The 16,286-nt window shown below is 38.4% G+C and overlaps 1 protein-coding gene across 2 annotated transcripts in view; it reads right to left on the bottom strand.

The window, feature by feature from the left end:
- The window catches only part of ptpdc1a (protein tyrosine phosphatase domain containing 1a), a 112,035-nt gene that overhangs the window by 45,417 nt on the left and 50,332 nt on the right, over positions 1-16,286 (bottom strand). For both annotated transcript variants that reach the window (XM_052018156.1, XM_052018157.1), the window contains exon 3: positions 3,593-3,682. In XM_052018156.1, coding sequence (XP_051874116.1) covers positions 3,593-3,674 — 82 coding nt within the window. In that variant the 5' untranslated portion in view covers positions 3,675-3,682. The remainder of the gene's footprint in view (positions 1-3,592; positions 3,683-16,286) is intronic.

The following is a 16,286-nucleotide window of genomic DNA, read 5'->3' on the forward strand; positions in this document are numbered from 1 at the left end:
TTTACTAGCACTTGTTCTGTAGTCTTCTGTACCATGGCAATTCAAGTGCTCATCTATATACTTCTTAATGTTATGAGATGTCCCTGCCTCCACTAGGCTGTGCATTCCAGATTCTAACCACCTTTTAGATAAAGAAATTCTTCCTTAGATTCCTTCTAAACCCCCTAAGGCTTACCTTAAACCCAAGCCTCCCGATTTTAAACAATTCTGCTCTGGGGAAGTTTCTCACTATCTATAAATTTGTATACCTTGATCAGATTCCCCCTTAGCCTCCTCCATTCCAAAGAAAACAAAGACAACCTATCCACTCTCACCTCTTAACTGAAACACTCCACTCCCAAGCAACATTCTGTCAATCTCCTTTGCACTCTCTCCAGTGCAAACATATCCTTCTGATAGAGTGACAACCAGAACTGTACACAGTACACCAGTTGCACCTAAGCAATTTTGTGCACAATAATGCCCCTACTCTTAGGTTCTATGCCTTGGCTAATGAAGTCTTCTTTGCCACCTTATCTACCTGTGCTACCACCTCCAGGGAGCCACAGACTTGTACACCAATGTCACTCTTTTCCTCAATACTCTCTAGGGTCCTGCCATTCATTGTGTATGTCCTAGTCTTATTAGTCATCTGAAAATGCATCACTTCACACCTATTAGGATTAAATTCTATCTGTCATTGCTCTACCCATCTTAATCATTTCTTTGCTTCTTGAGACTCATCTAGCAAACATGCAGTGTCTTGAACTGAAACATCTATATACAACTTTTGCCAGCATAGATGCTGCTTGACATGCTAGGTTCTTCCAATGTTCCGTTTTTTGTTCCAGATTCCAACATCTACAATTTCTTTAGTCTTCAAACATACACAGATGTATACAATTCAGAAAACATCTGTGCCTCACTGACACAGCCACAGCAACTTACTATCATGAGTGCCCTTTGCAAAGCCAACACACCATTCCTCAGAAGTTTGCATAGGTTCCAAAGCAATCCTATCATCACTCCCAATCCCACCCGTCCCCTGCTGCCTGGAGGACTATTCCAGCCTCCTTCCTGTCAATATAGCTTGCATTTACTTATAAGGAGTTAAAAGTGTGTTGGTTGAATTTGGATGTATCCCTTTAAGAGCTGCTTCCTGAGAACAGAGCTACTAATTCGCAAAATTCAACTCCTAATACTCACTGTTCCTGAACAGGGTAGCGTGCTCCAAGGGAGCTCAGCAGTGCTGTTTTGGAACTGGCATTATTGAATTTTGAGAATTTCTTTTCTGAAAGTACTTACTTTAAAAACAGTTAAGGAAATTACTAAAACCATTTTAACACTGGAAAAGTGGCACAGATAAAGTGCATTGCCCATATTTATGAAAGGCAAATGATTAATAGTTAAAATAGACATGGTTAATGTGGACATGTGGACTCCTGTACAGCTTTTGATCATCTTAAAATTGGGAGAGGGATTTTCCAATTTTTCACCTTGGATTTTGTTTTTCTCAGAAGATTACATGGCTGTTGGAGAATAGCTAGTTATCTGGTTCTGATGTTCCAGGCTTTAAAGTGCAACAAGTTTGATAGACCAGCTTGCCTTAAACTGCTAGCCACTTCCAGACGTCATGCCACATACACTGTGCTGAATCAGAAACTGAAACTGGCTACACAATGTGAGAAACTTTTCTACATACTCCACCCCTCCAAAAATAAGTAATGTGAAATTTTAAAATGAGGTATGTTTGGTGCAATATCATAAGAGAAAAAAAAACAAAGAATGAAAACACATAATTGAGGAAAATAAATTGAGCACAGTTTGATAATAGCACAATAGTTGACAAGTTTGGACCAAAGAAAATATAGCAGAACCATGGCGAAAAATAAAAATAATTTGACCTTTCAAGCCATTGTGCATGTTGTAACAATCGTCCATGAAGGGATTTACATCACACAAGCCTCGGTCATAAACAGTTCTATTTTTAGCCTCAGCCATGAGTTCCATGACTGACAATGAAAGCTCCTTAAGTGGGATTTATTTTACAAACTCAGAGTAATGAACTTTAGTTTTAATTATAAAGCTGATGAAAATATCCATCTCAGTTATTGCATTACTTAAAAACATCTTTATTACTTTAAAAAATATTTCATTGAAAGTGAATTCTGTATTCTGTTCTGAAACAGGAATGTTATAAGTGCCAATAATAAATATAATCCTGATATTTCTGCCTGGATCTTAGAAAATATGGATATTGATCGATTATCCACTCCATGGGCAATGATCCAGGTACAGGGGAAAACAACTTTGTCATCATATTCTACAACCCAAACACAATACCTTATAAGCTGTAACCACTACCATATTTTGGATATTAGTCAAAGACGTTATAAAGCATTTTTAGAAAAACTATTGTTTGTTATGTATAGACATTAATAGCTGCTGTGAGTTTACGTTGTTATTAAATCTCCTCATTCCATTGACATTACTTCATCTTTGCTTCCGCATTTGAAACCAAAACCCTCATCCACATTTACAAATCCTTCCATGACCTTTGCTCATCTATTATCTGCAACCTTACCAATATTAAAACATCACTTTTCCAATGACTTGGGACTTTAATACCTTTCCCCCTCCATCTGCTCTACATTTGGTGGCAGGGATTTTAGCTACTCTTCCCCCAGTGTCATTTGAAAACTCTGTTCTTCAACATAACCTAAGATCTCTGCTCTTAATCTGCATAATGTATAGCATCCACATGCTTAGTGAACCATCTTGAGTTGCTTTTTTCTACCAAAAGTACATGTATGCATATTGCTGTACAGTTATCAGAAATTCTCTATTGATAGTCTTCTATCTTACAGAAGTTTCAGAATTTACTTTCTGGTTCACTCTGAACTTTGTAATGCATTGAGATTTTAAAAAAACATTTAAATTTCCCCACAAGGTGAGCAAAAATAAAACCTGTTGGAACAATAACTTGCATTTCTGCTTCTATCTTTGCAACACAGCAGTTGAGCTTTTCAATTCATTTCAGTGTTGTTTGTGTTACAATTTCATAGTTTCTGTTAAAATTTAAGCAGCTTTATTTCGGAATTGTTAAAAACACTAAAATGAGATCATGGCTGGATATCTCCAACATGATTTTTAACAATCACCAATTTAAGTCATAAAAATGGCATTTGGCAAATAACCTTTGTGCAACATTATTTTGTTTCCAAATTATAAATTTACCTTTTAATTTCTATGAATGTTGTACTACCACCATGAACTGCAAACATCGAATATTCTTAGTTGTTGTGATAGACGATACGTAGTTGGTACCTTAATAAATATTCCTTTCAAAATATTTCCTCAGTCATTACACACAAAGAGGCAAACACATAGCACACCTCTGACCTAAAGCACAGGCTAGCCCACTATGGATGTCAGGTTCCTCTCATTAAATTATGTTATGTCGGACATTATAAATCAATCATTTTCATGACCATTTTTTCTGCTGCAGTCCACAATGTGCAATGAAGAGGTTTGAATGTAACCAGTGATGTGCTAGTCTTGTATCAAAATATCCAAACAAATCTCCAATAACATTAGTTTAATTTAAATTTACCTTTATCTGAAGTTACAATATACCTCCTGTGTTCCAATGAAGAGTAAGATGCCTCAGGATGCAAAGAAATCCTTGTAGCCATGGCAGCATCTGTTGAAATACACATACATATCTATAATTCATTTCATCTGCTGATGTCACAGTTTTATTCATTGGAAAATTTTTCTCTAAATTCATTTGTTTACATCTTTAATGGAATCTAGCAGGGTAAAGTGAAGATTTAATAGCAGTCTTTCACAAAGTACTATAATATGTGGCTAATTGCCCTTCCCTTTTATATTGGGGAAATGCTTATTTTCCAAGCGCTAGGCACAGGGAAAAGATACATCAATCTTTGATGCCATGAATCCATCTTTTACACACTACCCTGGAATTTAAGAGTTAGGACATCATGTTGCAAATTTACAAAACACTGTCTAGGCTGCACTAGGAGTATAGTGTGCAGTTCTTGTCAACAGACTATAGGAAGGATGCAATTATGCTGGAGAGGGTACAGAGGAGATACACCAGGAGGTTGTCTGACTGGAGGACTTTAGTTATAAACAGGGATTTTGTAGGCTGGGTTTGTTTTAGATAGGGTAGATACTCAGAATCATTTTTAACAATTGTATGGATGTCACAAACAAGAAGGCACTGGTTAAAGGTGAGAGGGAAGAGACTTAAAGGGAATCTAAGGGGAAGGTTTTTCTAACAGAGAGTGGTTGATATCTGGAGCTCACTGCCAGAGCAGGTAGTGGAATCAGATATAATCACAACATTTAAGAGGCACTTAGACACACATTTGAATAGGCAAGACATAAAAGGATACTGACCTAAGATGGGCTAATGAGATCAGTATAGATAGGCACAATGTCGGCATGAACGTGGTGGGCCGAAAGGCCGATTTCTATGCTGTGACTCTATGACTCAAGAAACACACTGCAGAAGCAACACGTAACTAAGAACCTACCTAAGTTGCAATGTTATAGTATGTGCAAACTCCACAATAATACATCTCTTCCGGGATTTTAGTTTTGGCTTAGGTCATCAATGCTGCCTCAGCCATTCTCTCACAAAATGATGCAGCCTACCTCTTACACACTAAACCTTACTACTCAGGACATCTAGATGGTGAACTAGATGGTGAAAAGAGCAGTGGCACCACAAGGGGCAAGCATGCAGAGGGATTGGTGCATGTGGGCCTGAGTCAGGGGTCAGTGACCATCAGAGAGGGGAAAAAAAGCCAAGTATCAAGATTTCAGGCAGTCAGCCTGCCCAGCTGGTTAGAGCGATCAACTGGCTGGTGGAAGTTGCTCCTCAGGCTAGATCTGGCCAAGTGTTAAAACCATGTATCCCCAGCCTTGTGCAACAGGGAGCAAAGCAGAATCCAACCCCACTTCCCAGACATTGCTGCCAAGTGCCATCCCAGCAAGTATAAAATGTTTTTTTTGAAAAATATAGAGCATTTATGTGGTTTAAACTGTTTTATTTAATCCAGGAACAAATATGCATGCCAATTTCTGCAAATTACTGTTTTTAATAAAAAGTCAATATTACTTTTCTAAATTTGGTTTATCCTGTCCACAATCTAGCTACAGGGTCTCACTCCCAACCAATCAAATACAGAAATCATTTGCTAAAATTTTCATCAGAGTTCTTATCCACAGTTGAAAAGACATTAATCTGAAACACTAACGATCTCTCTCTCCCCCACAAATGCATCATTAAAGCAAGTATTTCCAGGATTCTCTGCTTTTATTTTAGATTTCTAGCAGCTGTGGCCTTGTTTTCTGCTTGATTATAGACACTTCAGCTTTACTCTTTGAAATTTCCTCTGTATAATCCTGAACAATGCAATTTTGGAAAAAAAAATTGAACCCATCTTTATGACACTTCCAGTCTGATGCAACCCCAATTTATCTAATTTATGATTATTTTTCTATGCCTCTGTAAAGCATCTTTAAGTCATTTTAAATCACAATGACATATGGGGAAGTAGCATTTCTAAACCCAGATTGTGAACTAGATTATACAGCATCTGTATTCTTTGATTGACTCAGCATTCACGTACATTTAAACCACATCAGAACTGTGTGCACGCAATACATCTTTCTTCCTTTCCCTACATTCCAACTACTTAGATATTTCCACTTGGTGATGTGAAATTATATGGTCTAGACAGCACCACTGTAACTAAATTAAAAATTTAAATTTAAGAATAGTTAATCAACCAAAATAGAAGCACTAAACTATTTACCAGATCAGGAAACAGAAGGGAAAGATATTCAATGAATAACCAGAGATGGTTAACAACTTTTTGCTCAGACATCTATATCAGCAAATCCACTCAGTAAACCTGCATGAAGTCTCTTAACAATCTCTTAAAATTCAAGTTCAAAAAAAAGTAAAGCAATTTTGTTTGGCTTCTACTATTCAAAGTTTCTGGAAAAAAAACTGGAAACAAGAATGCAGAGAAAAATGGATACACAATGTCAACAAAATATGGCCTCTTTGATATTGCTGTCTCCAGAAATTCAGTCTTGTGGAAGTACCAGCACCAATATGTTTTTAGGCAAAACTTACTGTTGTTCAGAAAAGACATTATTAATTTCAGAGAGTTATTAACTGAAAGCGGCCATGATACTATTGGTCAATCAGTAATCAGTAAAGGAGCTCCAGCCAAATCCAGTGATTCTTTCCTCCTCTAATTATGCCTGTTGACAACAGTCATTGCAACAGCAATACGCCTGCAGACGCAATGTCTGATTTTAAAACAGATTCTGAGGGTCAATAAAAACTTCAGCTAATCAGAGAGTTAATGAGAGAAACTACCATCACATTACCTAGATTTCCAGTGACTAATTTCATTATTGGTGTACCCTTCCTGAATGCTTCCAAAGCGATGCAAATCATAGCAGAATGACAATGTACTCATAGGGCTTAGTTCTAAAGGATTGGCCATTTAAACAGTTATCTAAAACTTCCACGTGAAGGCAGCAAACTGGCAGTGGGCATCTGAAAGTCACTGGATGAACTTAAAAGAACTGCAGACATCTGAAGGAAGTTATAGAATAGCAAGTCTAAAACCTTTCAGAAAGCTCACAAGATAATTGAGTCCCTGATAAGATTTTCCATAGTTGAAAAGAAAAAGATGGTTGAAAGTAGCAAAAAAAATAAATGAAAGACACTGATACTACAGACACAAATCTATAAGCGTGATCAAGTAGGTGTGCCTACCATTTCCCCAATCCCTACATAAGGCCACTGAAGTGAAAATGGTGCTGTGTAAAGTGCTTGCAAGTAGCATGACCTGATGAGCCAATCCACAGAAACATCACAAAGGCCACCACTTCAAGAGGCTTGGAAGAAGGTGGATTTGGCTGTGGTGTGCAACTAATCATCACTGGTAGACCAGTCTTGAACTGCATCTTCAAGTCAAATTGTAAACATAGAATATTACAGCACAGCACAGTACAAGCCCTTCGGCCCACGATGTTGTGTCGACATTTTATCTTGCTCTAATATCTATCTAACCCTTCCCTCCTGCATAGCCCTCCATTTTGCTATCATTCATGTGGCTATCTAAGAGTCTCTTAAACGTCCCTAATGTATCTGCCCCCACAACCTCTGCCACGCACCCACCACTCTCTGTGTAAAGAACTTACCTCTGACAGACTTATATCTTCCTCCAATCACCTTAAAATTATGCCCCCTTGTGTTGGCCATTTACGCCCTGGGAAAAAGTCTCTGTCTACGTGATCTATGCCTCTTATCATCTTGTACACTATCAAGTCACCTCACATCCTCCTTCTCTCCAAAGAGAAAAGCCCTAGCTCACTCAACCTATCCTCATAAGACATGCTCTCCAATCCAGGCAGCATCCTGGTAAATCTCCTCTGCACCCTCGCTAAAGTTTCCACATCCTTCCTGTAATGAGGTGACCAGAACTTAACACAACACTCCAAGTGTGGGTTAACCAGAGTTCTATACAGCTGCAACATTACCTCATGGCTCTTGAACTCAATACCCCGACTAATGAAGGCCAACACACCATACGCCTTCAAATCAACCTTATCGACCTGTGTGGCAATCTTGAGGGATCAGTAAGCTACCTTTTCTGATTACACAGATGCATGCAGCCTGGTAACCTGTCATTACTAATGTATCAAATCTTTGGCATACTGACGCCAGCAGCCAACTGTTTATTGACTATCCTGCTATTTATTCATTCATGGACTGCCACACAAAACAGCATATATTATAATGGCCATGAGCCAACGTTCACATATCTTAACAGTATCAATCTGCTGCCCCAGCTTCCTTAACAACACAACTGTATTCAAAAATTGTCTTTTAGACAACATACATTTACCTTTGTTTATAGATTTAGAAGTGTCTGTTTGCACTGGCTCAGAGCAACATTTGTGAAAGGAAGACACAAGAGACTGCAGATGCTGAAATCTGGAGCAACACACAACATGCTGGATGAACTCAATAGGTCAGGCAGCATCTATGGAGGGAAATAAACAGTCAAACAGTCAATGTGTCAGGTCCAGACCCTTCATCTAGACTGGAAATCTCCCTGCTGACATCTTATTATAAAGTCCCCCTTTCCCAGCATCAGTGCCTGCTGTAGCTTGGTTGGTGCAGGGCTAGCAATGTTGGGACCATTAAAAAAAAATCAATATATATTAATCAGATTGCATTGGAATTATGCTAGGCTGCTCTTACAAAAAATCTCATTAAAGAAGAATGTAATTGATCATTATTCATGGAAGTGACTCTGTGATAGGGCTTTTAACAGTTAGAGATGCCACTCCTAGTGCCATAATATGCTTTTTCTTATATTGAGTAAAAGTGTGTAGTGTTTGTGTGCAGTTTCAAGTTCTGGTCACTGGGTGACACTGGAACACTGTTTTTCTTTTGAAATACGTGTTTTCTACATTGCAAGAAGAGCAACCAGGTATTTACATGAATTGCACTAATCTTTATGTATTGACCTCCTGCACTTAAGGCAAATTAATAGAGGTGTTCAAACTTATTAAATGATAAGGCAAGAGTTGAGAGTTTCCAACAAGCTGACAGTTTCCAGTGATGGAATGGTTCATTAGCAGTAGAGTCATAGCAACATACACCATGGAAACAGGCCCTTCAGCCTAGTGAGTATGCACCAATCAACAACCACCCATTTGCACTAATCCTACATTAATCTCATTTTTCAATCTCCTCATGTTCTCATCAATTCCTCTCAATTCTACCACCCACCTACATACTAGGGACAACTTACAGCAGTCAATTAACCTACCAACCCAAACATCTTTGGAATGTGGGAGGACACCAGAGCACCCGGGGAAAACCCACATGGTCACAGGATGAAAGTACAAAATCCACAAAGACAGCACCCGAGGTCAGGATCGAACCCAGGTCCCAGGTGCTGTGAGGCAGCAACTCTACTAGTTATGTCACTGTGCCACCCTGCCCAATCTAATCCCACTCTCCCATCACTCTCCTCACCTTTTAATACCCCATCCAGTCTAATCACTCTCTCCCTCACTCCCCATACCCTTTAATCTCCCATCCAGTCTATATCCCAGTAGTAGTAATCATGATGATAGATTACATAAGCAACGTACCACTAAAGTTGGAAATCTGCAATGAAAATAGAAAATGCTGGAAACGCTATGCCAATCAGGCAGCGGTTGTGGAAAGAGAAATATATTTCAAGTCAATTATCTTATATTACAATGGAAAAGTAAAGTGTAACAAGCTTTAAGCCAAAACAAAATATGGTAGCAAAAGGGGAGGGGAGAACAAAACATAAGGACAAGTCCATGAAGGCAAGAAAGATTAAAAGCAAAAAGAATGATGATGAAAGGCAGAAGTGAATATTATTGAGAAAATAAAGGAACAAAATGTGTCAAGAGAAACTGTGAATGGGAATTGCTAAATTATCATCAACAGCTGTTCTCCAAAAATAAAATAGAGGCAATGAGAATGATTCGAAATAGTTGAACTCATTGTTAGATCTGTAATGCTCTGAAGTTTTTAAATGAAAGATGGGGTCCTGCTTGAGCTTAATGCTTTATTGAAAGTGAAGCAAGTCAAAGGCAGAAAGATCAAGGTTTTAGTGAGGAGGAGAAGCAACCAGAAGCTCGGGCTATCTTGCAACATGAACAGAGCAGAAAGATAAATAGCCCATCATATCTGCTCTATCATTCAATAAAATCATGACTGATCTGATCTTGGTCTCAGTTCCACTCTCCTGCCTGTTTCCAATAATCCTTGACTCCCCTTTTACTAAAAATCTATCTCTGCCTTAACACAATGAATGATCATGTTCCATAACTGCCTGGGGCAGAGAATTTGAGAGGTTTATTGCCCTCAGAAGTCCTTCCTCACCTCTGTCTTGTGGTGACCTGTTATTCTGAAACTCTGCCCAATTCTGGATTTGGCTCTGAGAAGAAACATCCTCTCAGCACCTACCCAGTCAAGCCCTCTCAGAATCTTATATTTAAGCAAGACTACCTCTCCTCCTTCTAAATTCCAATGCTAGAAGCCCAACCCTTCCTTATAAGATAATTCCTTTCATTTCAGGAGTAAACCTAGTGAGCCTCTTCAGAACTGCCTCCAATGCAGCTCCTTAAATCAGTAACCAGATCTTTACACAGTATTCCAGATGTGGCCTCACAAACACCCTATACAAAACTTGCCTACTTTTATACTCCATCCTTTTTCCAATACCCAATTACTTATTGCACCTGTATGCTAATTTTGTGTTTCATGTACAGAAACAGCCAGGTCCCTCTATATAGCTGTGTTATGCTGTCATTCCATTTTAATATTGTGCTTTTCTAGTTTTCTTCCTACCAAAGTGGATAACTTCACACACCCCTCCACCTTGTAATCCTTCTGTCAAATTTATGCCCCCTCACCTAACCCATCTCTATGCCTTTGCAGTATCTTGCTTCCTCCTCACAAAGCAAGGAAAGGTTGCTTTCCCACTTACCTTTGTAACAACGGCAAATTTGGCTACAATATACATGGTCCATTCATCTAAATATTAATAATAGATTGTAAATAGTTGAGAACCCAGAACTTATCTTACTCCTTACATTGTCAAACATCTTTGATAAATTTCCAGCATAATTTCCTATTCATAAAACATGCTGACTCTGCTTGATTGGATTATGATTCCCTAGATGTCCTTCTACCACATCTATTATAATGGATTGAAGTATTTTCCCCATAACAATTGTTAGGCTAACCAACCTTAACTGGAAGATCATAACGGATGCATCTACTCTGTCTGCAGCAACATCTAGGATGCATACTATCAAGTCCAGGGGACTAGTTAGCTTTCAAGTCTCATTAGCACAACGCTCCTTGATTTACAAAAGGGTTGTGTTCCTAGAAATTGCTTCATTAGGTGAAAAATCGTAAAGCAAAAAGACTGGACGAAGTGCATCAGAAGAATATACTGAACCAAAACACTTATATAAGCAGAATTGTGCACTAATCATTAGTGAAATATAGTTTTGTAAATCAAGAACAGATACTCCAAAGAGTCATTGGTGCAAATCAAGCATTCTTCTCTCTGGTGACAGTGATCATCTTATGTTTTGACTTTCCTTTAGCCTCTGGATTTTCTCCTATTATTGGGATGCTTTTAGTATCTTATACAATGAAGGCAAATGAAAATATTTGTTCAAAGTTTTTGCTTTTCTTTATTTCCCATTATTAATTCTCCAGTCTTATCCTCTAATGGTCTAACATTTACTTTACCATACTCCTTGTTATATACTTGGAGAAGCTCTTACTACCTTTTTTTATATTTCTTGCTTTCTCCCTGTCACCAACTACTTTCTCCTTTCTTTCTAAGTTATGTTTTGCTTCTTTCCAATAGGTTCCCAATCTTTGAGCTGAACCACTAATCTTTGCTATATGGTAAGTCTTTTATTTCAATATTATACCATGCTTAACTACCTTACTTATCAACAAATGCCTCAGCATATTCCTGGTGTTTTTATTTCTCAATAAAATATATATTTGCTGAGAATTAGAAGATAACTTCTAAAATATCTGCCTCTCTTATCCACCTTCTTACCTTTGAATCTATTTTCCCAGTCCATCTTAGCCAACTCTTGCCTTCATGCTTTTGTAATTGGCTTTATTTAAGAATAAGATGGATTAGACCCATGTTTCTCACCGTCAAAGTATGAAGTTCTAAATTTTGATCACTCTTCTCTGGACGAGATCATTAATCAACTTTGCCTCATTACACATGAATATCTAAACTAGCCTATTCACTGGTTAATTCTACAATACACTCTTCTAAGAAACTGTTCTGAATATACTATGAATTCCTTCTCAAGACTACCTTTATAAATTTGATTCTACTTGGAGAATAAAGTCACCCACAATTATTGCAGAGCTTTCTTAGAAGTCCTCATTACTTTTGATTTATGCTCCATCCAACACCATTACAATGATAGGGCCAACAGACCATTCCCAAGAGTGCTTTATTTTCCTTGCTTTTTCTCATCTCTACTTTGATCTTTTAAATAAGATTAATTCTTATGACTGTATTGATCTAATCTTTTATTAACAGAGATATTTCCTTTCCTTTCCTGCCTATCCTTCCAAAGGGCAGCACAATGGTGCGGCTAGTAGAGCCACTGCCTTGCAACTCTTGTGATCTGGGTTCAAATCTGACATTGGATGCCAACTTGTGGGGTTTGCACGTTCTCCCTGTGACTGTGTATGTTTCCTTCAGGGTACTCCGGTTTCCTCCTACATCCTAAATACATATGAGTTGATAAGTTGATTGGCCACTGTAAAATGCTCCTAGTGCTTAGGAGAGTGGTAGAATCTGTGGGCAGTTGATGGGAATGTGGGGAGAATAAAATGGGATTTGGGTAGGATTAGTCTAAATGGGTGCTTGATGGCCATCGTGGACTCAGTGGGCTAAGGGGCCTGTTTTCATGCTACGTGGCTCTAAGGTCACCTTGCTTTAATGGATATCAGATCATATTGATTTATTTTTCTGTCTGCCATGAATAAACCTCTTACCCACAATTCTGTACTTGAATCAGGTTTAAGCACTGTCTCTATACCAAAGTGGACCTAATTAAAGTTACAAATGACAACCTTTGCAGGTGCAGTAAACTATCCCTCCTCATCTCCTTTCATGTCTTGGACATGGTTGACAACACCATCCTATTTACCAGCTTCCATATTATTAGCTCAAGAGTCCTATTTCTTACTTACACGTTGCCCCTTGGTTGCTACATCCATAAACATGTCAGGTGCCATGTGAAACCTGAAACTATCCATCCCCACCTCATTACCACTGCTCTCTCTTATTCAGGAAGTTCTCATCTCACATCCAGTAATGAATGTGCAGTAATTTCCACCAACTAATTACTGGGAAACTAAAACAATTTTCTTCCCCAACACAAACTCTCTTCCTGTCACAGTCTGAAGGTCAAAGGAGAAAATGTTTCTCTCCACCCCACCCTCTTTCAAGACACTCCACCTGCCCCAATCTCTCCAAGAAGTGGATCTGCTTCCAATTTTGTTTGATAATGCTGTGTCAAGTGCCTTTAAGGTTTCACAACGTTGAAAGTATTACATAAACTTAAGCTCTTTTTCTTCTATTTTGTCTTCTACTTTTTGTATACAAGAAGGAACTTCAGGAATAAATCTGATCTTGACATATAAACACTCGATTATATCGGTGTATCTTCAAGCTAAATTATACATAATACTGCTTACACATTACTTCTGCACATTTCCTCCTGCTCCCGGTGGGCAAGGTCACACTTGATCAATTGGGATTGATTCATTTCTAGACAGTTAACACTAAATTTGTGAGGTAATTTCATGAACTTGTTTTGAACACACACTTTTACAATTCCTCCTCCAAAAACAATGTACATTAAAACCACACACCCTGTGCATATACCAATAAGATTGCATCATTCAACATCAGGCACCCATGTTCCAGCAAGGACTTTCCTGGACTACAAAGATTAGCAATTCCCAAATCCTGGACCTCTACTACCAAAGAGAACATGGGCAACCAAGGCATGTAAAGACTGCTACCCGTGGTTCCTCTCCAAGTCACACCCTATCCTGACTTGGAAATATAATTGCTGTTCAACCATCATCGTTGCGTCTAACTTTTGGAACTCTCCACTGCAGTGGTTCAAGAACATAGTCCACTTTGCCAAGCACCTTCACTCTGTCACTGGGCAACAACTTTGCCAAGCACTTGCGCTCTTTTCTCAATGGCAATCTTGAGTTCCCGGTTGCAAGTCATTTTAACTCCCCACCCTATCCCCACACCAGCCTGTCTGTCCTCAGCCTCCTCCGCTGCCAGGGTGAGGCCAAGCACACCAGAAAACAGGAACAAAGTCTCATATTCTGCCTAGCTAGTCTACAGCTCAACAGAATGAACATTGAGTTCTCTAACTAAAGGTAACCTGCACCCCTTCTGTTCCTTTCTCTCTCCTGGTCCACCCATGTCCTCTCACACACACTCGTCTTTCCAAAACACTCCCCAGCTCCCTGTTACCCAGTTTCTTCCCCCTCTCCCACCTGGTTCCATCTGCCCATCATCCCTCTTTTATCTGGTTACACTCATCACCTTTTTTTCTTATCAGATTCTATAACCTGCAGCCCTTTGCTGTTTCCATTCATCACCTCCCAGCCTCTATCATTACCTCCACCCTTTCCTCCCCCACCTGGCTCCATCTGCCCATCAACCCCTCCTCCACCCATCACTTGTCATCTCCTGCCTCACCCCTTTATACTGTCACTCTCCCCTTAAACTCTCAGTCCTCATGCAGGGCCTTGACCAATGTTTACCATCCCTTAGCTTCCACAGATGCTGCCTAACCCACCAAATTCCTCTACCAGCTTGTGTTTTGCTCCAGATTCCAGCATCTGCAGTCTCATGTGTCTCTTATTTATCACCACTTTCTCACGGGCAATTAGGGATAGGCGATTAATGATGATCTTGCCAACAATGCTCACATCCCAAGAAATGAATTTTAAAAATTGTCTTTGTGATCTCCCACATATATAAAGCAGCTGGTGGTCATTGAGATTATCTTATTAACTGTTTGGAGATGTTCTTTTTTCCATGACAATGCTGGGAAAATAATGTGAGATTATACAAACCTTAAGCATTCTTTCTGCTAAATTTATCTCCAATGATAATGAGACACCCAATGTGAGATCAGCTTTAGAATATCTTTACAGTTCAAAATACAAAAGAATTCATATATTTTCCACGTTTCATCTCAAACGAATATGGTCACTTTAAATATGCATTCCATCAATTGCATTTCAAGTATAGTGGAAATCAAATCAAACTCATAGATGATGAAATAGCACAAGGCAATAGCTTTTGCTTCAAAAATCTAAATGTTGATTGACCTGCTAAATTTCCTGTATAAAGGGGCCTGAACAATCACTTATAAATGCAACAATATGTCAAGTTTCCAGAAACAAAGGCAGCAGAGCAAGTATCTTAATTTGAAATATATTAATAAGTTCAAAGATAAAAAAGTCAAGAGTGGAGGGATAAGGGAAAATTAATGGAATGGGAAATAAATGGCAAAAAGAAAAATACTTCTGCTTATATACCAGCTTTCTTAGGTCAAAGTGAGAAAAGAGTAAAGGCAAAATATTTCAGCTTGCATGAAACTTCATTGTTGTATAGAAGTCACAGGTCCCTGTACTGGAAAAAGTATGAACTCCACTAACAAATTATAGTGAATTAAAATGAATTCAACAAGACTGCTCAAATTCTAAATGAAACAGATGTTTTTATTCAAAACATCTTTATGACATAGATTAGTAATGGTATACAAAATGAAATCCAAAATATCTGTGTAGTTAGGCTCTGCACAGAAATTCAGCAGCAAAATATCAGCATGGTAAAGATTTTGAAAAACTTACAATTTATAAAATGTCAGATATCGCAAATAGGCAAAAAGCATTGGATTATCCTTTTGAGATATATGACCACATGAGAAAACTAAAGGAGTTGGCCTTGGAGTTACTCTTTAATTATTTATTTCACCATTTTCTGTAATCAGTTTTTTCCAGATGAGAAAAGCTATAATTATCTCTAACTTAAAAAATGAGATGTTAATCTTCAGAATATTTAACAACAATCTAACATTTTGATTACACTGTAATTAGTAATTCTACATATTAAAACAGACAATTCACTAGTATACCATCCATTTTCAATATTAATTAGTTGCAGTACAGTAGCAATATATGCCTGACAAAGCATACAAAGCATGGACGGGAGGCTGGTATTCATGATGTGCTGGACACAGCTCAGCACATCACAAAAACCAGCCTCCTCTCCATGGCCTCAGCAAAGCAGCCAACGTAATCAAAGACCCCTCCCACACCAGCCATTCTTTCTTCTCCCACCTCCCATCAGGCAGAAGATACAAAAGCCTGGAAGCACATACCACCAGGCTCAAGGACAGCTTCTATCCTGCTGTTATAAGACTATTGAACAGACCTCATACAACAAGATGGACTCCTGACCTCACAATCTACCTCATCGTGGCTTTGAAGAAAATTTCAATGTCAGCTGTTTGCAATGAAATCTAAAAGGATCTAAAAAAAATTGAATCTCAATGAAAGCTAATATTCCTGGAAAACCATCAATTGTTGATATAATTTC

This window comes from Pristis pectinata, chromosome 6 (genome assembly GCF_009764475.1).
Source record: "Pristis pectinata isolate sPriPec2 chromosome 6, sPriPec2.1.pri, whole genome shotgun sequence".
NCBI classification, from domain to species: Eukaryota; Metazoa; Chordata; class Chondrichthyes; order Rhinopristiformes; family Pristidae; genus Pristis; species Pristis pectinata.